The sequence below is a fragment of the Erythrolamprus reginae genome, chromosome 3, assembly GCF_031021105.1.
Source record: "Erythrolamprus reginae isolate rEryReg1 chromosome 3, rEryReg1.hap1, whole genome shotgun sequence".
NCBI classification, from domain to species: Eukaryota; Metazoa; Chordata; class Lepidosauria; order Squamata; family Dipsadidae; genus Erythrolamprus; species Erythrolamprus reginae.
This window is the reverse complement of record NC_091952.1, coordinates 135,094,027-135,119,471: the sequence shown is the minus strand read 5'-3', so window position 1 is coordinate 135,119,471 and position 25,445 is coordinate 135,094,027. Positions and strand designations below refer to the sequence as shown.

Sequence of the window (25,445 nt, the reverse complement as noted above, 5' to 3'; positions counted from 1 at the left end):
TGTTACTTTTACAAAGTCCTATACAACCTGGGAACAGCTTGTCTTTAATTACATCCACTTTCCATAAGCATATATTATAATCATAATATATTTAGCATTGATCTTGTTGTCTTTGCATTTGCTGCCTGGCAGACATAAAGAAATTGCCCCGCTCCAAAATAACAGTAATTTTTGACTTTCTCTTTGTAATGTGCCAGGTTTGATACTGATGTATTTTTCCATGCTTTTTTTTGTTGAATATATGCTGAATCTCATATTAAGTTATTATGCCATTTAAATATATGTTACCTACTTTTTCTTATGCTTTTTCCATCCATGCTTTTGATTATAGTAGTCAGCAGCAACCTGTAAGCAAAATATTATAGTTTTAGCAAAACGTTTGCTCAAACTTATCTTTTAGTGAAAAGATCAGGTTCAGGCATCTGACGTTCTCCTGTAACTTAAGGTCTGCTCCTTATTTTGATTACCCTGCCTGAAATCTAACATCTCTTGGAGAGTCCCAAATGTGCTTTTTCAAGAGGCAACTGGACTTTCTGGTTTTTCTTAGAAGACATTTCACTTCTCATTCAAGAAGCTTTTTGGATCATTGTAAGTAATTATACCGAGACTGAGCTGACAACCTCCCCTACCTCCAGCACCCCCATTGTTAAGGGAACTTTCAAGGCAATTCTGCACTGTAACCCTTTAAATGGTGGAAATAATCCTACTAACTTGGTTGATACAGTTTTGAGATTTCAACCACATCTTCCAGCACTTCCTTCTCTGTGGCGGCTCCGACCCTCTGGAACCAGTTCCCCTCTGAGATTAGGATTGCCCCCACCCTCCTTGCCTTTCGCAAACTTCTTAAAACTCACCTCTGCCGTCAGGCATGGGGGAACTGAGAGATCTCCCCCTTGCCCATGTTGTTTTGGTGTTAGATTGATTGTGTGCTTGTTTTTTTATATTCTGGGGTTGTTTTTTATGAATTTTTTAGCTTAAATTGTAATTGGATTGGTGGGTATTGGATTTGTTATTATGTATTATGTTTTTACCTTGTTGTGAGCCGCGGAGAGGGGCGGCATATAAATCCAATAAATCTAATCTAATCTACTTACTTACTTACTTACTTACTTACTTACTTACTTACTTACTTACTTATTAGACTTCTATGCCGTCCTTCTCAAATGACTCAGGTCAGTGTACAACATAATAAATACAGTATAATATACATGTATAGAAATCTAATATTAAAAATTACTATAAAACTAAAAATACAGTAATACTGTACCTCATCTTACGAACTTAATTGGTTCCAGAAGTAGGTTCGTAAGGCGAAACGTTCGTAAGCGATTAATGCGTGCAAAGGGGGGGGAAATCTCAAAATGGCGCGCCACTGGGCGCCGCCGCCCGGCTGTCACCTTTTAACTCTGCTGTTCTGTTCGGGTCTGTGAGACCCGAAATCAAAGATTGAGACCCTGTAAAAAAATTTCTCTGCATATCTGAAACTTGAAATTTCATGACTTTTCATCATTTCAGGGGTTCTCTCTGTGAGAATTTTTTTGGGGAGTGGGGGTTTCTTTCTTGCTGAAAAAAAATTCACACTTGTACTGTTCCCGAAAACTCTTCATTTGAAGTGCTTATGTTTGGTCAATTTGAAAACTTTTTTCACTTGGAAAGTAGTCTGAACATTTCTGCACACAATGATATGAAAATTGAACTGAAAAAAATTATGCATATTGCTTTATTTTGATTATAAAAGACAGATACCCCCCCCCCCCCCGTTTTTGTTAATTCTTTTTCAATTTATAGATAGTTTAGCTTGCAAAATGTGTTCAATTTTACTAAAGTTGGTGTGGGATTGGTAGTTTGAACATTTCTGAATATAAGAAAAATATAAATGAACTGAAAGAAATGATTCTTATTGGTTTTTTAAAATCAGAAATAAGCCCCCCCCCCCCTTGGCTGCTTGCAGACATTTTCACTTTATATTTTTTTAGGCTCCAAATCCGAAATATTTTTTAATATCTTATGCATTCATTTACTCAATTTAACATTGGTGATCATCAAAACAATATTTTTGGGGTGGGGGATAATTTTTTTCTGGGCCAAAAAAAATAATCATGTCGAGTCTGTTTCTGGTCGTATACGACCGGACCAAAAAGAATTTTTTTAGATACTTGAATTTGGTCTTTTTGAAAACTTTTTCCACTGGGAAACTGGTTTGCACATTTATGAATGTAATGATATGAAAATTGAACTGAAAAAATTGAGGCTTATATTTTTATTTTGATCAAAAATCCCCTCCCCCCATTTTTTCTGAATTTCGTGTCAATTTATATTTTTTTAGGCTACAAATCTCTAAGGAATAAATTGAACAATGCTGAACATAAGAAAAATAGAAATGAACTGAAAAAAATAATTCTTATTTGTTTATATTTGCCAGAAAAGGGCCACCACCACCCCTCGGCCTTGCTGTGTGCCATTATTTTCACTTTTTATATATATTTGGCTAGAAATATTTGGAATATCCTTTTGAAAAGCAAGCACATTGTAGCTAGACAACTAATTTTATGAAAGAAATCCATTTTACTAAAAACAAGTACAGTGATCTCTCGGTTAGCGCGGGGGTTACGTTCCAAGACCTCCCGCGCTAACCGATTTCCGCGTTATACTGGATGCGGAAGTAAAAACCACCATCTGCGCATGTGCGCCATTTTTTTCATGGCCGCACATGCGCAGATGGTGGAGTTTGCGTGTGGGCGGCGGGGAAGACCAAGGGAAGATTCCTTCAGCCGCCCAACAGCTGATCTGCTCCGCAGCGCGGAAGCAGCGAGGAGCCGAAGATGGGGTAAAGGCAAAGGGGAAACCCCATCTTCGGCTCCTCGCTGCTGCCGCGCTGCGGAGCGGATCAGGTGTTGGGCGGCTGAAGGAACCTTCCCTTGGTCTTCCCGCCGCCCAGGCAAAGGGGAAACCCCAAGATCGCTTGCCGCTTTGCAGCTTGGAGCCTTGCTTCGCCTCCTTCGCTGCAATAGGCAAGCGGCAAGCGATCTTGAGAAAGAGAGAGAAAGGAGGGCGACTTGCCAGTCCACGCCCCCCTGGATGAACAGCCTCGCATGGCCCCAGCGCCGGGCTCCGCTGTTGCCTCCGCCCCCATTCGGCTCTGCAGCTGAGAGGCCTTCCCGGCAGAGCCCTCCCCAACAGCTCCCGCCGCCAGCGTAAAAAAGAAAAGAAAAAAAAATCCCCAAAAGAGGCAGGCACAAAGCGGGGGCACAAGGGGAGCTGCCCGGCAGAGGTTGCTTTTTTTCTTCTCGTGGGCAAGTGGAGGGGGGGAGAGAGAAGGGAGGAAGAGAGTGTGAGAGAGGAAGAAAGAGAGAGAGAAATGATAGAAAAAAGGGGAGAAAAAAGAGAAATGAGAAAATGATTGAAGCATAGTGACAGGAAAGAAAGAGAAAGAGACAGAGAAGTGACTCTTGGTGATGACGTATGACGTCATCGGGTGGGAAAAACCGTGGTATAGCAAAAAAAAACGCGGACTTATTTTTTAATTAATATTTTTTGAAAAACCGCGTTGCAGCGTTTCGCGCTAATCGAGAACGCGCAAATCGAGGGATCACTGTATGTAAGTTTGAAATTAACAGCATAATTTTTATTTAAATTGAAATAATTGAACACGGGGGGGAGACTTTATGTGCAAAATAAACAAATATGCATCAATTTTTCCAGTTCAATTTTCATATCATTATGTTCAGAAATGTTCAAGCTACCAATCCCACACCAACTTTAGTAAAATAGAACACATTTTGCAAGCAAACCTATCCATAAATTGAAAAATATTTCACAAAAATAGGGGGGGCGCGCATTTCATCAGCAAAATAAACCAATATGCATCAATTTTTCCAGTTCAATTTTCATATCATTATGTTCAGAAATGTTCAAGCTACCAATCCTACATTAGTTTTAGTAAACTAGAATGCATTTTGCAAGCAAAACTATGCATAAAATGAAAAACAATTCACAAAAACGGGGGGCGCACATTTTATCAGCCTCCAGGAATGACGTCTTCGTGACGTCAAAGCTCTGCCCATGGAATTCCCTATTGGGATTCCCCACCTCCTTTCCAGCCTCTAGATCGGTGGTCCGCCGGGCGGCGGCGCCCAGCTGTCACCTTCTGAAACAGCCGGGCGCTTCTCGGTGGCCTCCGGAACCTGAACTTCCGGGTTCGGCTGTTTCAGAAGGGGACCGCTGGATGGCGGTGCCCAGCGGAGCGCCATTTTGCGATCTGCGGTGGGTTCGTAAGCCGGAAAAAGTTTGTAAGAAGAGGCAAAAAAATTCCGAATTGATCTCAATACTCATGGCCCCCAAGCCTGCCAATAGAGATGGGTCTTCAGAATTTTGTGAAAGGCCAGGAAGGGGGAGATAAATATCTCCGGAAGAGTTCATTCCAAAGGGCCAGGGCCGCCACAGAGAAGGCACTTCCCCTAGGTCCCACCAGACGACATTGTCTGGCCGACGGGACCTGGAGAAGGCCAACTCTGTGGGATCTAACTGGCCGCTGGGCTTTAGCTATACAACAAAGAATTAATAGAGCAAGGTATCTTAGTTTTAGTTATAAGGCAAGTTTTAGAAGCGCATATATGAAAATTGAGACCTATTTAAATGCTTTTTTCTGATTCAGCTGGCAACTTATACATAAAGGGTATATTTGCTTTATGATAGCTACTTTTCCAAATAGAAAAATATCACAGTAAGCAGAATTATTACCAACAAAAAAAACCCCTCATATTTGTTCTACTTTTTCAAATTAAAATAACTTTACTTAGTCACTCAAAAAATGTTGACTTCTTTCTTCTCAGGCAAGAGCTACTCTTACCCAGGCCTCAAATTTGTATTCTGGACAGGTTCAGCAACCAGGGCAAACAAGCTTCTATAATACTGCTCAGTCTCCCAGTACTCTCCAGCAGGTAAACTATGGCATGGTAAATTACTTTCAATTTTTCTAACTATCCATATGTGTGTACTGTATGTAATACTATAATTGAATGATGAGAATATTCCATTTTGTGCAAAGTAGCTAGCACTCTAAAACAGAAATCTAAAACAATTATTTAATACAGAAGATTATTTTGTAATGATATCTGCTTTTTTAACAGATTGCTTTAGCAGAGGAACATTTTTTGAATAGTCCCCCTCAATTATTAAAATATTGTCTTGTCAGAAGTTTCTTTAATATGAAGCATATTCACTGTGTTTACCCTTACAGTGATCATAGAGTGAAGTGTAGGGCAGTGTTTCCCAACCGGTGTGCCGTGTGCCGCGAGACACCGTCAGGTGTGCCGCGAAGAAAAAAGCTCAGCTTCTGGTCTCGCAACTTTTTGCGAAGATCAAAAAGTTGTGAGACCGGAACCTGAGCTTCATTATTTATGCCTTCCAAGTTTTTCGGCAGCTGCAGCGCCCCGCCCGGCTGGAGCTTTCCTGGCGATGGCAGCAGGTGAGCTTTGGGGCCTGCTGGGAGGGCGGCAGTTGCGGGAGGGCGGCACGCAGCGGGAGAGTGATGGCGGCGGCAGCGGGCAGTAGCCGTGTGGCGGCGCCAGGGTGGTCAGCTGTGAGGCGGAGCTCCGGAACGGAGGCTCCAACCAGCGGCGGCTGGACATGTTGCTGTAGCCGTTCCTTAGGGAAAATGCGTGCGCGCTAATTCCACGGGAATGAGCGGCGGGGAGCGCTGGAGAAGAAGGCGCAAAAGGGGACGGCGGACGGGACGGTGCAGGTGTGAGGAAGATTCCCCGCCCTGCAAGAGGGACAGCGCGATGCTGTGGAAGCAGCAGACCAACTCGCTGGTCGGTTGCTCCAATCCTTTTCTCCCTACGGCGGAGAGAGAAAAGGTCTCCGGGGGAAAAGGTGGTGAGGAGCGGGGTCCAGACCCCGCTCTTCTTCCCCCTTCCCCCTTGTCCAGCAGACTGGGCAAATGGGGGTGCCGTACCGCGACGGACCGCAGAAGGGGCTCATCCCCCCCTGTCCCCAATTGCTTGCGCGCAACGTCTGGCGCGCTCGCCTAAGCAGGAGAGCCGCCGGGTTCTTGCAAACGCAGTTTGGCCGCAGTTCAACTAACTGGACCGGTTTTCCAAACCAACCAGTTAGCCTTTGGGAGCCGCCGGTGGTCGGCCGTCGGCGTTCCCTGCCCGGTTGCCCGCATGTACGGCGTCTAGCAACATGTCTAGCCGCCGCCGTCGGTGCCTCGGTTCCGGAGCTCCGCCTCACAGCTGATCACCCTGCTGCCGCTGCTGAGAGAAAAAGAGGGGGGAAGAAAGAGATAGCAAGAGAGGGAGAGAGAGAGGGAGAGAGAGGGTTAGCAAGAGAGGGACAGAGAGAAAGAGAGAGGGGGGATAGCAACAGAGGGAGAGAGAGAAAGAGAGAGGGAGAGAGGGGGGAGAGAAAGAGAGAAAGAGATAGCAAGAGAGGGAGAGAGAGAAAGAGAGAGGGAGAGGGGGGGAGAGAAAGAGAGAAAAAGAGATAGCAACAGAGGGGGAGAGAGGGGGGAGAGAAAGAGATAGCAAGAGAGGGAGAGAGAGGGGGGAGAGAAAGAGATAGCAAGAGGGAGAGAGAAAGAGGGAGAGGGGGGGAGAGAAAGAGATAGCAAGAGAGGGAGAGAGAGAAAGAGGGAGAGAGAGAAATAGAGCCAAAGGGAGGAAGAGAGATATTTTTTTGTCCAAACTCCCCCCCCCCCCCCCGCTCAATGTTCCCCAGGATTTTGTAAATGTGAATAATGTGCCACGGCTCAAAAAAGGTTGGGAAACACTGGTGTAGGGGGTCTTGATATTTCTTTTAAAAAGTCTTAAACTTTTTAAGAAGCCTTCAACATCTTCACCAAGTTTGCATTTTCTGGGACATCTTATAATTTAATTGATGCTATACACAAGTACATTTTCTAATCTGTTGAAAACTCAGCAGAGAGTTGAATCGTAATCTGAGTCTTGTTTTCTCAATGATGTGTAAGGAACGAATGAATAGGTTTTTAATAGTATTTTATGATCAGATCATTTCCTAGTGACATTTTCAGCCTGTTGAGACAGTTGTGCTCAAAGTCTCAGATGAAAAGATTGATATTAGTCCTTGGAGTTTTATTGTCTTTTGCTGTAGCATTTGGTTGTTTCATGAAAGATGGACAAGGCAACTATGTATCTTCTGCTAAAAGCAACTCTTGTTAACGACAAAAATTGGCTACCTATAATGTATTAGTAATGCTAATGAGATGATACAGAAAAAAGTGTTATGCTGCTCTTGTGCTTTCCAATTTCCAAACTTTTCAGATTTAAAATAATTTAGAGGCCATATTAAATTGATAGTATTTAAGATAATTCTAAGAAAAACTTTTCTATATATGTTTGAATGATTAAAATCCAAATAAGTGAATGAGAACTATTTTGATTAAGCCCCTGGACTAGGAAAGGGGAAACCTAGTCCTCCCATGGCAGCAGCTGGGTGGTTTTATGGTAGTCCCTTTCAATCTTAGAAAGAAAGTACTGAGAAATTGCTTCTAAAACTATTACTGAGAAAACTGCATGGAGGTCCATGCAGTTTTCTCAGTAATACATATATAATATTATATATATATAGTGTGTGTGTGTGTGTGTGTGTGTGTAGATTGTTCTGAGTTCGGGTTTTGCCCCGTGTAACATTTTGAGTGTCTATGCGACGTTTCGGTGAAATCACATTCACCATCATCAGGCTGAAGTTTCAAGCTTCGTGCTGTTATAAATATGGAATGTTTATATATATACAGTATATATATTTTTTCGTGGCAAGAATTAAAACCTGACAATATAAGGGAATATTCTTCAGTACCTTAAAGGACATATTTCCTCATCCACCTGCTGAATCCGATTGTGGAGCATATAATCTCACATACATCTAGAGCCATGATGGTGAACCTATGGCATGCGTGTCACAAATGGCACGCGGAACCCTCTGCAGGCATGCGAGCTGTTGACCAGCTCAGCTCCACTGCGCATGTGCGAGTGCATCCCGCCAGCCAGCTGTTTTTCGGTTCAGACAAGCTCATGCTTTCTCCTCACTTTCTGTGGCCCATGCATTCCCAGATTTCTGGAGATTCCACCTTATCACTATTTTGGCACGCAAGGCTTTTCCCTTGTCCCAGCTCCATTTGGGGATGGGAGGCTTTCTTCTCTGCCAAAAAAGCAGCTGGCAATGGCATGCGTACCCACAGAGAGGGCTCTGCGTGACACCTCTGGCACGTGTGCCAAAAATTCACCATCATGTTACTAGAATGTGTTTGATAGAAATACTGTTAGGATATGGTAATGCATGGTGTTCAGTTTTGTCTCCTATGCTATTCAACATGAACAAGAATTGAGAGTAACATTATTTTTCCCATTTTCATCTAATTGAAACAAAGTAATGGAAATCCTGAACTAGTTAGTAATATAAGCTTTAGGTAAGAAGCAGATTTCCTCCTGGAAAGGGTCTACCTCCCCATTAGAATTAAATTTACAGAATAAAATTAAGGCCAATCTCATTTCTAGCGCATACAGTTTGAGTGACACACTATTAACTCAGGCTGGTATATCACTAGCATGCTGTTCTTAATAGAAAAAGCTTTGCCACAATCATATATCCAACTTACGATGGAGTCAGTGGCCCTTGTAAATTTCCATTAGTTCAATAGATTGCAACTAGATTATAACCTGGAGTTGATGTAAATGATGCACTGACTTCTGAGCATATTTTCCAATGCCAGCTCAAACTCTGTTCAAAGGGTTGAAGAATCATTTATTTTACTGCACAAGTAAATAAGATTGAGAGGTCCTTCATGTTCTTTGAATTTGGTTGTTTTCTTGCAGACATTTCACTACCCAAACTATGCAACATTACCACTGCTACTGACTATTTTGGATAATGAAACATCTACAAGAAAACAACCAAGCATACATAACACCAAGGAATCCTTATCTACAAATGTTCTTCTTTATCAGTAGGAAATAAAATTCCCCTGATTTTGCAAGTTCAGAATTTCCAAAGTACATTTGCAACTAATAAACTGACATTCTATTTCCAAAATCTTTATGTTTAGAGGATTCACAAACATAGAAAGGATTAAGTATAATAAAGGGGAATGATGAAACAATTTCATTTGTAATGAACATGATCCACCTTATGGTCTGAAAAATAGCTACTGCCTGTTTAATTTCAAAGTTTTCTCTGCAACATTAAAGGATAAAAATACGAACACTTTTGTCTTCTCTAATTCATTAAAAAGTGTTACAGTATGTATTAAAGTATTATATATGTATGTATATTTTCTTGTCATGTTCAAACTTGCCAGTTTTATTTTAATGCAGTCTATAAGGTTTATGCTTGTCTAAGATATTGCCATTTTATTCCAGATGACAGTACCTATACCAGGATCACAACTTTCTTTGCCCAACTTTGGATCCGCAGGCCAGCCTTTAATTGCTCTTCCACAATCCCTTCAACCTCCTTTGCAGCACACTCCACCACAACCTCAGGCTCAAAGCCTGAGTCGGCCAACGCAAGTGGGTCAACCTTTCAGAGGATTAATTCCAGCTGGCACTCAGCATAGTATTATAACTGGAAAGGTAAAGATGTTCATGTTAATATTGCTATATCATAGCACAGAAGTTCCAAACTTTTATCATTCACAGCACTCTAGCAGTTCTCAAACTCTGCACTACAGTGCTGCAGCAAACTCACAGTTCCATTATATAGTAAAATATCCCTGCAGCTTGCTGCAACATCCAGGGAACCATAGCACACGGTTTGGGGACTACAATGATAGTAGATAATGAATATTGACAATGATCAAATTGGTTTAGAAATAATAAGCAGACAATGTTTGTTGACAATGCATCTGGGATAACAACCTGATGTATCCAAATAAAATGATTGTGTACTTTGTTCAGAAATGCTTAAATAACAGGTGTCCAGCAAACCTAGAAATCAGGGAATTATCAGGGAAATTGTCAGTTTGGGAAATATCAGGGAACTATCTGAGAATTCATGAAAAATACAGAATAAATCGGGGAAATCGTTGGTTCGGAAAATATCAGGGAATTGTCAGAGAATTCATGAAAAAAATGGAGTAAATCAGGACCAAACTGTATTAAAATGTTTAAAAGTCAGGGGGAAATCATGTTTTTAAAAAAACAGATTGTGCTACCTGACAGAGTCAAGCAAAAATGAGCATAGCTGTGGCAACAACTTGCTTCCTCAGCTACCGATATTTCTCCACGGCTTAGCCATTTGGTATGATGTCATCTACTACCGCACCTTAGCTAGATCACACGTTACAGGGAAATGTCAGGAAAGTATCAGGGAATTTCATAATGCTTTCCCCCTGGACATCCTGAATAAGGATGTGCATCAATTTTATTGCCTTTTTAGTAAAGAATTAATAAACTTCCTCTAGTTAAATGAATATGACCTGATAAACATATCCGGTAGTGCAAATAACCTTGCTGTTTTTCTTCAGATGTCAGAAATGGATTTAAAGGCTTTTGGAAGTGTCATTGATAAGCCAGGCACACCTCCAGTTTCTGGACGAAGCACCACCCCAACTTCTAGCCCTTTCCGGTAAACAAGTGTTTTCAAACAAGTCAACTTTACAGATTATGATGGAGAGAAAAAAGGGGAAATTGAATTAAACTTTAATATAGCAATGCCATTTTGATAACAAAAATGGAATATAAGAATTCTGGATGAATAAGGGTGATAATTCAGTGAAATATTTGACAATGCAAATTATTTTTAACATAATTTCCTCATGTCCTCCATGGATAAAAAGAACTGCTACTTCCAGAAATTCTAGCTAACACAAGGCCAAAAAATAATTTCAGAAAATGAAAAGAAGACAAAAAGTTTTAAGAAAAACCATAAGAATGTATTTAAACATATTCAGAGGACAGAAGTGGATAGATGAATAAAAATAGCATATGGAGTGCAAAGAAACTGAATTAGTGTAGGGTTTTTTTACCCACTGGCTTTAACTACTAAAATTGTAAGTGAGATATCTGAACCTGGACTACAGATAGGCAAACTGAGATAATAAGGGTATTTTAGGACATCTTGAGAGACTATGCAACCACACATCATTGGGTTTTCAGGGCATGAACTCTTAAGCAACTCAAAGGAGAGAATGCTGAACTTCTAGCAAAACTATGTAACTTGTCTTTCACATTGACTTCAATACCCAGAACTGAGAGATAGTCAGTCTGACACCATTTTTTAAAGAATCACAGGAAATTATAGTTGTGTGCAGATAGTGGTAATGAAAAAAAGGACATAAAGAATAAGCCCTATTGCAGCAAAAATCACTATGGCAAATTTTGACTCACCAACTTTCTGGACATTTTACGAATGTAAAGACGCACGTCGATCAAAGTAATCCTGTCAAGTTTGAATATTTGATCACTGTTTTTTTTAAAAAAAAACATCTGACATTTATCTTCGAAGACTCCTGAATATATTTAGTAAGCATGGGATAAGATGATCTATTATTTTGTGAATTGCAAACTGATTTTTTAAAAAAGTAAATAGTTGGAATAAGTGAGCAGTGCTTTTAGCGGAGGAAAATGAGTGGAGTCTCTCAAGGATTTGTATTGGTACTTTTTAAATTATTTGGGAATTTTCTTTGCCCGATTCATCAAGATTGTTTTTACATTGCTGTGTTATTAAGCATCAAACAGATGAAGGCTGTTATAAAAATGTGAAATTCTACAAACATTACTTGTCCGTGATTTGTAAATTGCCTTGATTTTCATTTTTTGAAAGAGAGCACTTGCATTGCATATAAGAATTTTAAGAATTAAGAATGGATGCATTTGCTGGCTCAGAAATATAGATACATAGAAAATACCAATAATACACATTGCTATTGTTCACTTGAGATTGTTTTTTTGATATAACCTCTCTAATAAAGAAACCATATCAGATGTTAAGCAAAAACTCAACTATTTGTCAATTGAAAAGGAACATCTGTTTGGAAAGTTAATATTATTTTGTAGAAAATAAAACAGTATTGGATTAATGCCCAATTTACAGTTATATTACCAGTTATATGAGCCATGGTGGTGTAGTGGTTACCATATTTTTTTGATTATTAGATTTTAAAGAGATAAGTACTCTGCAAGCTTCCCAAACCCTCTGCATGCCCCATTCTCCGTACTGAGAGAGCGGGTCCAGCAGTCAGTCACGTAGGTTGCTCGCTGTCCAATCCGTCGAGGACTGAGCCTAGTCTTTAAAAAGCCTGCTGGATCCGCCCCTTCCCCAGAATTCGCTCAGTCCTGCCATCCAGCAGGACTCGTGGTGGCTCGTTCCTCTCCCAAAACACCTTTCATTCATCTTCTTTCTATCTAGATAAGTAAAAATTTATTATTGCCTTTTACTTAAAGCTTGCCTTGGTTGCGCGCCAGCCTTACTGGGCTCGGCTCAGAAGGAGAAGTTGCAGCGCGGCTATTGCGTTTTTTTTCTAAAATGCCCTGCTTGCGCTGCTGCCGGATTGTATTTTCTTGTAAATCTACTCGGCCAGGAGGTTTACCGGCAAACTAAGGATATAATAAAAAAAAAATTTAAAGGGCTTTCTTCCTCCTGCGGTGTGGGACTGTTAGCAAGCTTCCCTTGATTGTCCCCCGGACTTTAGTATTCCCTCCATTTGCAAAATCTCAGAGCGGTTTATTTTGGTGCGAAGGCCCTCAGCGTCCAGTAATTGTCGGCACTTGCGGATTGTCCACGCGCATCCTGCCTGGCGCCAGTAAGTCCGCCACTTGACCCTGGAGTAAGCTTTGAGACCCTCAGGTCTTTTCTTCCTGGCTAGGCCTCCAAACCAGTGTGTCTTGGTTTACTTTGATTAAGGTTAGCGAGGCCTGCCCCTCTGCACTCCCTGGCACGAACTCTGGTACTGACCAGATTGACTGTGAGTTGCAGACGCTCCTGGGCCTAGGAGCAGGGGCCCCCTTCCTCTTGGGAATGTTGCCCTAGAAGCTTCTCCCACCAAAAATTTTGGCTCAAGTCTTGTCCATGTAATTTGTTCAGGCCATGACTTCGTTTCCCAAGAGAGGCACATCTAAAGGTCCCAGAGAGGTTAGGCCTACTGGTGATGAAATTGATAATATCCCCCAGGCCTTTTCCTCCTCTTCCTCGGGAGCCCCTACAATGGCTAGACCTACCAGGGCTGAGAAGAGAAGGGACCAAGCTTTGCAGAGAATACATGAAAAATCAGCTAAACGTTGAAAGGTGCAGGCCCAAGTGCACATTAGCCCTGACCCCCCAGAGGCTTCTAACCTGCCTGCCTCTGGGGTCCCTGTGCTCTCTCTGGATGAGCCAAACCTAAACAGACACGAACCTAACTTATGGGGCTTAGGTCCAGAGGAGCCAGACATTATGGAAGATCCCTCCAAGCCAGACCCATCCCAGGCCTTCAGGGAATCTCCATCTTTACCTGCAACCATTACTAATCTGCCTCCAGAGTTTCAATCTATGTTTTCTGCCTTGTCTAAAGCCATTGATGCCAAGCTCTCGGCTATCAATGTGCCTTCTCACTCTTGTCCCCTTCCACCTGCCCCTCGGCCCGTGAGTTCTCTCTCATCCTACAGAATTCCAATTAATGAGGATTCGGATCCTTCTTAGGATGAGAACGACGATGTGGACGTAGAGGATAAAGATGACCCGTTCCATTGCCTGGCAGAAACAAGATTCCAATCCCGGCTGCGATTTTTCCATTTCAACTCTTCAAATCTCTTCTGTTTAAGGCAAGAGTTTCTACAGGCTTAGCCGGGCAAGATAAACAATCTGTTCCAATCCACAGATCCTCCTGAGGAAAATCTTCATGGAGGAACAAGAAGATAAAGAGGTCATCCCCATGCCCAAATTGTTTAAAGATGCTCTGCTCAAGCAGTGGGACCACCCAGCCTTTGGCTTCAATCCCACAACTAAAGACAAGAAACTATATAAGCTTTCCCCTTCTTATGAAGACCTTCTTGTCTGTCCTAAACCTGATGAACCGGTTAAGACTCTACACTCTGCAGCTGCTATGCCTGGTGAAGCAGAGGAGGTATTAAAACCCGAAGATAAATGCCTAGAGCAAATGCTCAAAATATGTTTCTTCGCGGATACCTGGGCTATCAAGAGTGCAGCAGCAGCATCTTTCTTTTCTAGAGCTATGCTTTTGCGGCTTCAACAGTTCCAGCAGCACATTCCCCCTGATGGTCTACGGGGCCAACAGGATTTCAACAAAGTTTTTGCAGCGGCACAATATATAGCTGATGCTACCTTGCATTCATCAAGATTTGCAGCCAGGTCAGTAGCGGCCTCAACGACGGCGAGAAGACTTCTATGGCTGCGCCCTTGGTAGGCAGGAGTGAGGCAAAAATGGCAGCTGGCCATGGGTCCTTTGAAGCGCAACCTCCCATTGGGCGACCTCCTGGACCCTCTTCTCACTGAAACCGCTGACAAAAAGAAAGTTTTGGGGCCCACCAACAGGAAGGCCATCGAAATTTAACCCTTTTGACGTCCCAACCGTCAACAGGATCAAGGGTTCGCTTTCCAGAAAAACTCAGGTCAGTATTCCCCTTGTTTTTGCCCCCAAGCTGGCAGAAACCCCAGGGGTAGAGGATCCTGTTACCAAAGAGGTTCCTCCTCGACCAGAGCTTCCAGAAAACCCAGATGGTGAGCTTCATTCCACTCCCATAGGGGGGCGCCTGGCTTGGTTCTTTTCCAGCTGGCGCCAGTCCTGTAAGGACCCCTGGGTTATTGCTACTGTGGAATGGGATCTTCAGTTGGAGTTTATTTCCATACCTCCTAAACGTTTCATTTCTTGCCCATCCCCCAGGTCTTCTCCATCTCGTCTCTGAATGGAGGAAGCTATTCAACATCTGTTGTCTATCAGGGCTATCCAACCAGTTTCCGCTTCCCAAAGAGGTCTGGGCTTCTACTCCATCCTCTTTATGGTCCCTAAGACATCTGGAGTATGGAGAGCCATCTTAGACCTTAAAAATTTGAACCAGTTTATTAAATATAGGAAATTTAAGATGCATTCCTTGTCCTCCATCCTAGCCGCTATCCATCCTGGGGACTTTATGGTCTCCTTGGATCTCACAGAAGCCTATCTCCATATTCCCATTGCAAAAGGTCACAGGAAATTCCTATGCTTCGCCTTCCAGGGCAAGCACTATCAATATAGGGCCATGCCCTTCAGGCTCTCCTTGGCTCCTCGAGTCTTTACTAAGCTCCTAGGAGCCCTGACGGCTCACATCCGAGCCACGCCCATTCATATTTTATGCCGTTTGGATGACATATTAATTCATGGGGCCTCTAAAGAGGACACCTGCTCAGACCTCAACATTACCAGGTCTATCCTACAGGATCATGGTTTCTCCATCAATCTCAAGAAAAGTCAGCTCCATCTGTCTACTTCTATTCAACACCTGGGGGCTATCATAAATTCTGATCTTGCTCAGGTTTTTCTCTCTACTCTACTGAGAGAAAAGTCAGTATTAAGGAGCTCATTTCCCAAATACGATCTCAGAGAAGGACTTCCATCGTTACCCTGTCTTCTCTACTGGGAAAGATGGTGTCCTGCATTGGCATTATCTCCTGGGCCCGTCTTCACGCCAGGGATCTCCAATGGCTTCTGTTACCGTTCCAGAGATCGGGGAACAGCGACTCGGCACGCCTCATCACCGTCCCAACCGCAGTTTTAAGATCCCTTACGTGATGGACCTCCCCCGCTCTGGACAAGGGATCTCCCTTCAGGTGTCCAGATCAATTCACCATCACCACGGTTGCCAGTTTAACGGGCTGAGGAGCCCATGCCCAAGGCCTAATAGCCCAAGGCACGTGGTCAGCGGAGGAGGCTTCCAGACCTATCAACTGGCTGGAATTGAGAGCAGTGACTTAGATTTGCGAGGATACAACCCGGACACTAGAAATAATCCTAAAAGCCAGAAGGGTGTCCACCAACAGGATTTATGACCATACCTGATCCAAATTCCACCAATGGTGCTCACAGGAAGATCTATCCCCCCTGTGTATTCCCATTCACAGGATCGTAACCTTCCTCATGAAGGGGTTCCATCAAGGCCTCTCATCCAGCACCATCCGATGTCATCTGGCTGCCCTATATTCGGTCCTAGCAGGGGCTCGCAGACAACCACTCCACTCCTTTCCAGAAATTCAAGAATTCCTAAGAGGTATTCCGAACCTCAGGCCTTCCAAGGTTCACAGATACCCGTCCTGGGACTTACCGCGGGTTCTCCATTCCCTCACTCAGGCACCATACAAACCCCTAAGATCAGCATCCTTCAGGTACCTATCTTACAAGGTAGCATTTCTGGTGGCAACAACATCTGCCCGACACATCTCGGAATTGGCAGCTCTTTCCATTCAGCAGGATCTATGCCAGTTCCATTCGGACAAAGTAGTCCTGCGCCTGGACCCCACCTTTCTAGCCAAGGCCAGTTCCATGTTCCACAGATCCCAGGACATTGTGTTGCCTTCATTTTGTTCCAACGAGAACCATCATCTTGCGGTCAGATGCCACACCTTAGATCTCACCAGAGCACTGAGAATCTACATCCAACGGACGAGACCCATTTGAAGGTCTGAAGCCCTATTCGTGGCCTATTCGTGGCCTACCATCCCAGATCCATGGGATCCAAGGTATTCTCAACCGTAATAGGTTGTTGGATCCGAGGGACTATCTCAAAGGCTTATGAGTCAGCTTCCCTCACCATACCTAGAATTAACATAGCACAGTCCACAAGAAGTGCAGCCATATCTGCCGCATGGGCGACTCAAGCTCCATTGGAAGAACTCTGCAAAGCAGCCACTTAGGCCTCTCCAAACTCTTTCATAAGGCATTACAAAATTGACTCTTACGCTTCAGCGGATGCTGCCTTCGGCAGAAGAGTCCTCCAATCCCTTATCTCTCACAATAGCGAATTAATCCCTCCCTAGGGACTCATCTACCTGGTATGTCCCACGTGACTGCTGGACCTGCTCTCTCAGTACGGAGAATAGGCGTTGATTGCTTACCTGAATGCCTCTTCTCGTACGATAAGCGGGTACAGCAGTCACTTCCCTCCCAGTTTTTCATTTCTAACTATGTTTATTCCTTTAACCTGTATCTTTTCTATCATGAGAGTTGAACACTATTGAGCCACCACAATTGAGCCTAAGTCTACGGATTCGCGAATTCTGGGGAAGGGGCGGATCCAGCAGGCTTTTTAAAGACTAGGCTCGGTCTTCTGCAGATTGGACAGCGAGCAACCCACGTGACTGCTGTACCCGCTCATTGTACGAGAAGAGGCGTTCAGGTAAGCAATCAACGCCTATTTTTTTTACAAAAACAGGTGTTTTTGCCTTCCACAGCCCCCAGGAGCACTCTACAGGCCTTCCAAATCCTATGTGCAGCCCGTTTTTCGCAAAAACAGAGCCATTTTTCACTTGTTTTTGAAAAAAGTCTCCCTTGATTAGAATTTGACTGATGATAACAGGTTGGTAACAGTCAAGTTATTTTCCTGGTTACGTTGGAGACTTGGCTTGCCATTGCCTTCTGGAATGCTTTGGTAATCTCATCCTGGTACTAACCATGGCTTTTATAGTCAGTTATAAAGCTGATTATCTGCTGTGTCTATATACAGGTAGACCTCGACTTGCAGCAATTCATTTAGCGACCGTTCAAAGTTATAATGGCAATAAAAACAGTGGTTTATGATCCATTTCTCACATCTGTTGTAGAATTTCCCATATAGTCACGTATTGAAAATTTGGATGCTTGGCAACTGGCTCATATTTATGAAAGTCCCAGGATCATGCAATCACCTTTTGCAGCCTTCTAATAAAAGTCAGTGGGAGAGCTATATTCACTAAACAATCACGTTATTAACTTTATAACTGCAGTGATTCATTCAACAATGCTGACAGGAAATATCATAAAATGGGGCAATAATTCACTTCATAGATGTTTTTGTTTAGCAACAGAAATTGTGGACTCAGTTTTGTTCATAAGATGTGGGCTACCTGTAATCATATTTTTCGTTGATCTCCAAATATTACATCAATTACTGAGCATCTCTTATTTGACTAGATTGAACAAAGGATGGATGTATGGACAATTTTGTTAGCCATTGCGTTATGCTAAATTCTGATTTTTACAGCAGCTTATGAACAAGTGAAAATGGAAAACCATTCTCTTTGAAAACTGAAAAAGTGTCTTGCCAACATTTTTGGAATATATTGCTTCTTTGAAGCACAGAAAGCAGACAAAGAAAGTACAAGAAGTAGGAAACTGACTTCCAAAGATCTTACATTCCTATGAGAAGATTGCTCTTGTAGAATAATTCTTTCTTCTTTCAGCCATTGACCATCATGTCATATTACAAACTGCTTTTTGATATAAGTTTTAATTTACAAAAACAGCTGTCTGATAAGGACTATCAGGAACATTTTCATTGCATTTAGAATTTATTAGATTCTGGCCATTGTTACCTGAAGAATTGTATTTTAAAAGCAACCAAATTAAATAATGGAGGAGTTGTGATAGGATTAGTGATATATAATGTAGAGATTGCTAGATTATATATATTAGTTAGCATAAACCCCATGTCAAATGTATGTATTGATTGGATTAAGAATTCTTAATATTTTAATATAACAGTATTTAGGAATAGTCATTAATGTTATAAGCAGTTGTGGTATCATAATTGTTCAAAAATACAATTGTGTCATTCAGAAATAAAGTGAGCCTCAAGTACTCTGCTTCTAGTGAGTATCAGTATCCTAACATAAAGAAACACAACTTTGTTTAGTTTGAAGGCATGTAGGAGTTCTGCACTTATATTCATTGGAATCCAAAAGAATTACAAAGGTATATTATTCTCATTATGTGGCTAGTGTATTAAAATTTTATATGAATTTCATGATGAAGCAGATTATATACATTTTGTTGCATAACCTGAAACTATCATTTACTTAATGCATATTTATCCTCCGGTTAAGGTAAAAATATGAACATTACAAGAATTGATATTTATAATGCATTAACTTAATATATTTTGTCTTGAAGGGCCGTCTCTACAAGCCCAAACAGTCAGACCAATAAAATTAATACCATTATTTACCAGAAGCAATTCCAATCAGCAGCTGTGAGAATGACTCAACCATTTCCTCCTCAGTTTGCACCACAGGTGGGCAGCAGCTGGTTTTCTGCACTGGGATGGGATATTCATTAGCTGGATTATGTTTTGAATTAAGACTTCCTGGATCCTGAAATAAGTCAGATACTTTATTCAGTATGTTTTTCATAATTTCAATTAATGTGAGCATTTTAGTATCATGAGGAAAGTATTTTGTTGTTAGTTAAATCTATGCTTGTGAAGTTGAGAAATTGGACAACAAATGGATGACCACAGACGTCCCCACATGGTTCTCATTATAATCAAAGGTTAATCATTTGAAGGGAGAAGGACAAAATAGCCTGGCAGAGAAGGGCTTCATGTCTCCAGCAACTGTTTACAACATAATGTACTTAGAGTGTCTCCTGTGCAGAAAGAATGGGAATTGTCAGAGGGCAAAGGTTTCTTTGCATAACCTCCACCATTTCACTCAGATTGTACAAAAACTCATAGTGATAGTTTTTCCCTTAGTCACTTACATGAAATGCAGCTGTAAAGTAAATTTCTAAAATAGCTATAGTTGGCAGGGGGGAAAAAACACCCACACTAATCCCTCTTTAAAAGAATGCAAACGCTTGTAAAGCTTCTGATAGGGAGAGATGAGGTGTATACTTTTGACTTGAGACTGCCTTGGATATTGCATATGAAATTTGCAGCTGCTGGATATTGCCATTTATTCCATAGAGGCATAAATCTACATTCTAACAGTTCCTGCATCTTGGTATATTTGAGGATGCCCCTCTGTTCTCCCCTCTTGGTCCATGATGTGCTACTACAGTTTTTAAGCACAGTAAGATTTTCCCACATTGAATTTTCCAAACAGAGCCAATCCTAACAGAAAACGTGAACCCACTACTTGGCACTGTTAAATAACAGAGGCATGCTCCCTGCAGAAAAGCCACCATATGATCAGGTTGGCAGTTTGCTAACAGCTAAATGTCTCTCTTTTTTGTTGTTGTTGTTTTTTTCCCCCACTTAGATCCTCTCTCAGCCTAACCTGGTCCCTCCATTGGTAAGAGCCCCACATACTAACACCTTCCCAGCACCCGTTCAGAGGCCGCCAGTGGCACTGGCTAGTCAAATGCCACCTCAGATGACCACAGGTCTTTTGAGCCACCCTCGTTTGCCACATGTGGCGAGGGGTCCTTGTGGATCATTTTCTGGAGTCAGAGGCAATCAGGCCCAGGCTGCGATGAAGGCTGAACAAGACATAAAGGTTAGTATTTTTGGATGGCCATGCTGTGTTAACCACAGTACAATCTTAACAACTTGCAAGGCAAGATACTATTCTTTGTTTAAGATGCAGATTTCCCTCTGAAGTGGCCAAATAGAAACAGCATAACCTATCACTAAGCTTCCAGCATTAGATTTAAGTTCATCTACTTATTTGTAATGCAGTCTAAGATCTGGTCAACTGTATTCATTCTCTGTGTTTTTCTCTTTCTTAAAGTCTAAAACTCAAGCAAAACCACTCATAGCTGCATTTCACTCCATAAAATTGGTAGAAAAGCACCTGGAGACTCTTCAATGAAACCCTTTTCCCTTAAAATTGAGCTGTCATGCAAAGTCCATGTGGGGATGTCATAAAATCAGAAAGAATCTAAAATCGATGAACATGTGGTTGAAAGTGATGGCATCACTTGTTTAATCTTTTCCATTATTTTCATTCATGAAAGAGTGTTAATCTGAGAAAAGTAAGACCACTTGATTTATCAACACATTGCTAAAATCTTCATATTACCCTGTTTTGTCCAAGCCCTAGTTGGTGGGTATTAAGTTTATAAATTAATCTTAAGTAACTTTTAATTGAATCATGTATGTGCTATTCTGTTTTCAAAACACAGTATTGGTTCCCAGGGAAAAGCATAAAATTGTGTATTAATTTAGTAAAAAGAACGAAGGAGTTTGTTGATGCAGTGGTTAGAATGCAGGGTACTGCAGGCTATTGCCGGCTGCCAGCAGTTCAGCAATTTGAATCTTACCAGGCTCAAGGTTGACTCAGGCTTCCATTCTCCTGAGGTTGGTAAAATGAGGAACCAGATTGTTGGGGGCAATATGCTGATTCTGTAAACCCTTATACTGTATACTGCTGTAAAGCAGAATATAAGTCTGAGTGCTATTGCTAAATGAATATTAGATTGATAAAACTAGAATAAATACAGGTATTTAGAACCAGTATCATAAATCACTGAACTTCATAATTTTTGTATTACTACTTCCCTTACTACTAGTAATACTACTTGCATTACTACTAGTAGAATTTAGATATACATTCTAAACAGTGCTGGTGGGAAATAATAGGAGTTGAAACCATAGAATGAAAGGCAACTATCATAAGCATGTAAAGGAAATTCCCAAGAGATGGTACTATATTCCATTTTTGGAAAGTATTACTGGGATCTTTAAAAAAAACAACCTTGATGAACAGAATAAGTGACTATGGTTGTTTTGGAACTGCTTTGTTTAATGTCACAATCCTTTCTTGTTAAGGCAAAGCAGAGAGCAGAAGTCATTCAGTCAACGCAGAGGTTTTTCTCTGAGCAGCAGCAGAGCAAGCCACCTGGAGGCAAAATACAGAAAGTGGGTGACAATGGAAATAAAGCTCCAGAGGCAGTGATAGACTCCCCCTCTGGAATTTGTCAAGACAAAGTGGAAGAGAAACAGAATGCTACAACAGCACCCAAGCCTATTAGAACTGGTCCAATCAAACCTCAGGCCATCAAGACAGAAGAAACAAAATCATAAAGCGATGTGTCTACATACAAATATGAAGAGTGAAATGACATCCGAACAAACCTTGAGCCCAAAGGGGGCAAGGCATACCTGTTCAAAGCTTTGAATAGCAAAAACAGAGACAGATATGATCAGCTATGAGTGCTAAAGATCTGGAATCGTGGGACTTTTCTATGGGACATTTGTATGCCGTTGCATGAATGAATGTGATCAATCAGAATTGAAGCACCTGTCTGCTTTTTCAATGATGCAAAACTAAATAATGCTCCTGAGGCATTTTATTAGCCAAAGGAAAACATTCTCCTTTATGCTGCTGATTTATTTAGAGAAGAAGGGCAGATCGGAGAAGACCGTGCTGGGATAAAACACTGGGTTTGATTTGGGGTTGCTCATTTCCAAATAAGGTGTTCTTTCAAAATGGAGCAGGAGAATTTATGACCGTGAATTAAGTCATAAAGAGCAGCTTAATCACCCCCTACTTCCCATTACACACCATGTCATTTTGTAAATGTTTGATGTCAGATTTCCAAGAAAGGCAGGAGGTGGCTGCTACTACAGTTTGATTATGGTGCTGAATTTAACTGGGGAGAAAAAGATATTGCTTCTCCATGTTAATATAATATCAGAACGGCAATTTTGGCAGGCTCCTTTTTATATTGCCAGTTACATTGAGCTAGAACTAGACAATGCTTGAGAAGAAGGCCTTTGGCCTTGAAACGCTTCTCAGTTTATGAGTAATAAAGCAGCAAGCATTTGATTTTGGGCCACAAAAACCAGAAATTTACATCAAAGCTGCATCACACTTTTTTTCTGCTCACTGTGCTGGAAAATAGAATCAAGTCAAATAATGCCTTCTTAATAGTATCCTTTAGTAGTATAGCTGTAGGAAAAGTACTGTATGATAACTTCTGTGAATGTAAAATATCTCATTCCTGCTTACAATATGTAGTTGTGACTGTGCTATAGCAGAGCTGTATAATGAAGTTATTCAGACTTTTCAAGTCAATTGGAGGGCACCACATGGCACATCATACCAAACTATCTTCTCTGACAATTTTCCCAACCTCTTTCTGGAACAAAGAATGAATCAAAAACAGTGTAATGTGTATAATTTTGTTCAGATGATGGCAAAATCTGGAAAAGTCTGTTGCTGCTATTGATGCCTAGTGAAATGCTGTTGGTTATCTTTTTTATATAAATATTATAATTTGCGTTTTTTTCTTAAATTTAGCTGTGATGTCAGCTTTGGAGAAAGATATCCACTTGTACTGTGAGTTGGCATTGTACAGAAATTAACAGCCATATTGGTCTAGAAAAGTTTAAACTTTTTTTTCATTTGTACAGGGGTAAACGCAATGTATTAAATATGTAAGGTCTTATTTACATGGGTTTGATTACAGAAACTAATAAAATATTCTCTACATAAAATATTGGGTCATGTTTTGAACTTAAATTTTGTCCCAAGAAAGTCATGGACTTAAAATCCTTGTTTTGGGAAACCATCTCTTATCAATTCTGTTCTTAGAAGCCTAATTCCAAAGAAGAGAAACTCAGAAAACTCCTTCATGTGATAAATCAGAAATTTATGCAGAACTCTAGAGGGTGGGCACATGAGCATACCATGAGAGCACTTTTGTACAGAAAACGTCCCACTTAATCCTTATCCTTGCATAGAAGAATTTCTGCATGGCATATGCACCACAACCAATTTTGTGTATGGCAGCTTTATAAGGATATAATCTTTGTTTTTCTTCATTTAACATAACTGAATTGAATTATGCCATTACTTATTTTAAATATCTCTATCCTAACATACCACCAATTCCCAGGATTGAATACCAGTAATAAAAAATAGAATTTGGAAAAATTAAAACACAATAGAGCAGCAGAGTAGTAATAAAAAAATTAATAAAGCACTTAGTGCAGTGCTGTCAAACTCGCAGGCCGGATGCATCACACACTGGATATGGCCAGTTTAAAGGGGGAGAAAGTCGTGATATGTCATTTGACATCACCGTGATAACGCGAGTTTGATATTCCTGACTTAGACAATACTGGTCAAAAGATTTAGTGGTAAAATCTAACCCATTTAAGCAGCAGCTATACAATCAGGATTCCAGTCAATGCTACCACTAAGGCCTTCCTCAATGGCTGTATTTATATAGGGCACTTATTGAATCCTTTAAGTTCACTGGAGTTATATATACAATTTTTTAAAGATATTCTGGTCCTTATGGCATAAGAAGTGCTACTTTGGCGTTCATGACCAAACTTCTACTAATGCATGGAGAAAAGTAAAAATTGCACCCAGAACAAACATGAATTCACAGTTGGAGGTTGACTTTGATGTCCATAGGAGTAGGTAGCACCTTTGAGCATGTATTAAAATTTCCTGGCACGAACAAGACTTTTAATTGGTCTCTTCCATTCTGTTGTGTCTGATTTTCAGAGGCTGCCTAGACAAGCTCCTGCAGTTTTCTTGACAAGATTTTTTCAAAGTGGTTTGCTTCCTTCTTCCTAGAGTTGAGAAAAAGTGACTGGTCCGAGTTCATCCAATTGGCATTGTGCCTAAGGCACCTGGTTTCTAGCCTGATACCATATCCACTACATCAAATTGGCTTAACTGATCTTTAGCCACTCAAATATTCCCTCCTATAGTCATGAGAGCGCACTGTCACTCCAGTCTTTATGGTAATCTAATTCCTTGGTTGTGAATAAGGTTGTTTGGAAAAGAAAGTGGACCATTACATTCACATGCTCTGTTGAATTAAACAATTGTACTTCTACAGCAGTATATATTTCCCTGGGAAACTCTTGTGATATTAGGCATTGGATGCCTATTTGCTAGAAAATAGGATTGCAAAGCAAGCAAACAGCAGAATAAGTGTTTGCTTAGACACAAAGACCGTTTATAAACACAATACACTACATGCAATGTTGTAACTAACTGAAGTTTGAGAGTTCACTACTAAAACACTGCATCTTACTTCAATTTGTAAGCAAATTAATGAATGGGCAAATATCTCAAATACTCACAATTCATTGCAACATAAAAATTCCTACCAAACAACAGCTGCAATTTAAAAAAAAACATTGCAAAAGGAAGGAGTTGTCTTGAAGGTCCATTCACATTTAAGAACTAAGAACTTGTAGATGTGCCTGCCAGAAAGGTGGTCAAATTTCATTTATCAAGCAGGGAGTACTATTAAATTGCATAGAATGACAAATGGAAGAAACATTTGGAAGGCCCTTCTGAGCACTAACATTCTTTTAGTCAAAAGGCAAATTTTAATCACAGAGCCTTTCAAAGTATTTGTGTATGATGTTTATATAACAAAAAATGAAACAAAAAAGAACAAAGCAGAATACTGCACCTCAGTTTGGCTGAAAATTAAACAATTAGTTGTAAAGACTTGTACAAATTTATTTTGCAATTATTCAAAAGTAGATAGTACTTGTTTAGCAATTGCCCCCTTTAGTGACTGAACTTGAGCAGTGACCAAAGTTACAATGCAATTTTTCTAAGATGAA

General features: G+C 41.0%; 1 protein-coding gene across 11 annotated transcripts in view; it reads left to right on the top strand.

Annotated features, from left to right (window-relative positions):
* PRRC2C (proline rich coiled-coil 2C) overlaps positions 1–23,342 on the top strand; it is a 105,489-nt gene extending 82,147 nt beyond the window's left edge. For 3 of the 11 annotated variants that reach the window (XM_070746751.1, XM_070746746.1, XM_070746743.1), the window contains 6 exons: positions 4,833–4,940; positions 9,378–9,590; positions 10,484–10,584; positions 19,073–19,193; positions 20,161–20,397; positions 21,672–23,342. In XM_070746751.1, coding sequence (XP_070602852.1) covers positions 4,833–4,940; positions 9,378–9,590; positions 10,484–10,584; positions 19,073–19,193; positions 20,161–20,397; positions 21,672–21,926 — 1,035 coding nt within the window. In that variant the 3' untranslated portion in view covers positions 21,927–23,342. Of the gene's footprint in view, positions 1–4,832; positions 4,956–9,377; positions 9,591–10,483; positions 10,585–19,072; positions 19,194–20,160; positions 20,398–21,671 lie in introns of all 11 variants that reach the window. The other 8 variants (XM_070746744.1, XM_070746745.1, XM_070746741.1 and 5 more) reach the window with 3 other exon arrangements.
* The last annotated feature ends 2,103 nt before the right edge of the window (positions 23,343–25,445 follow it).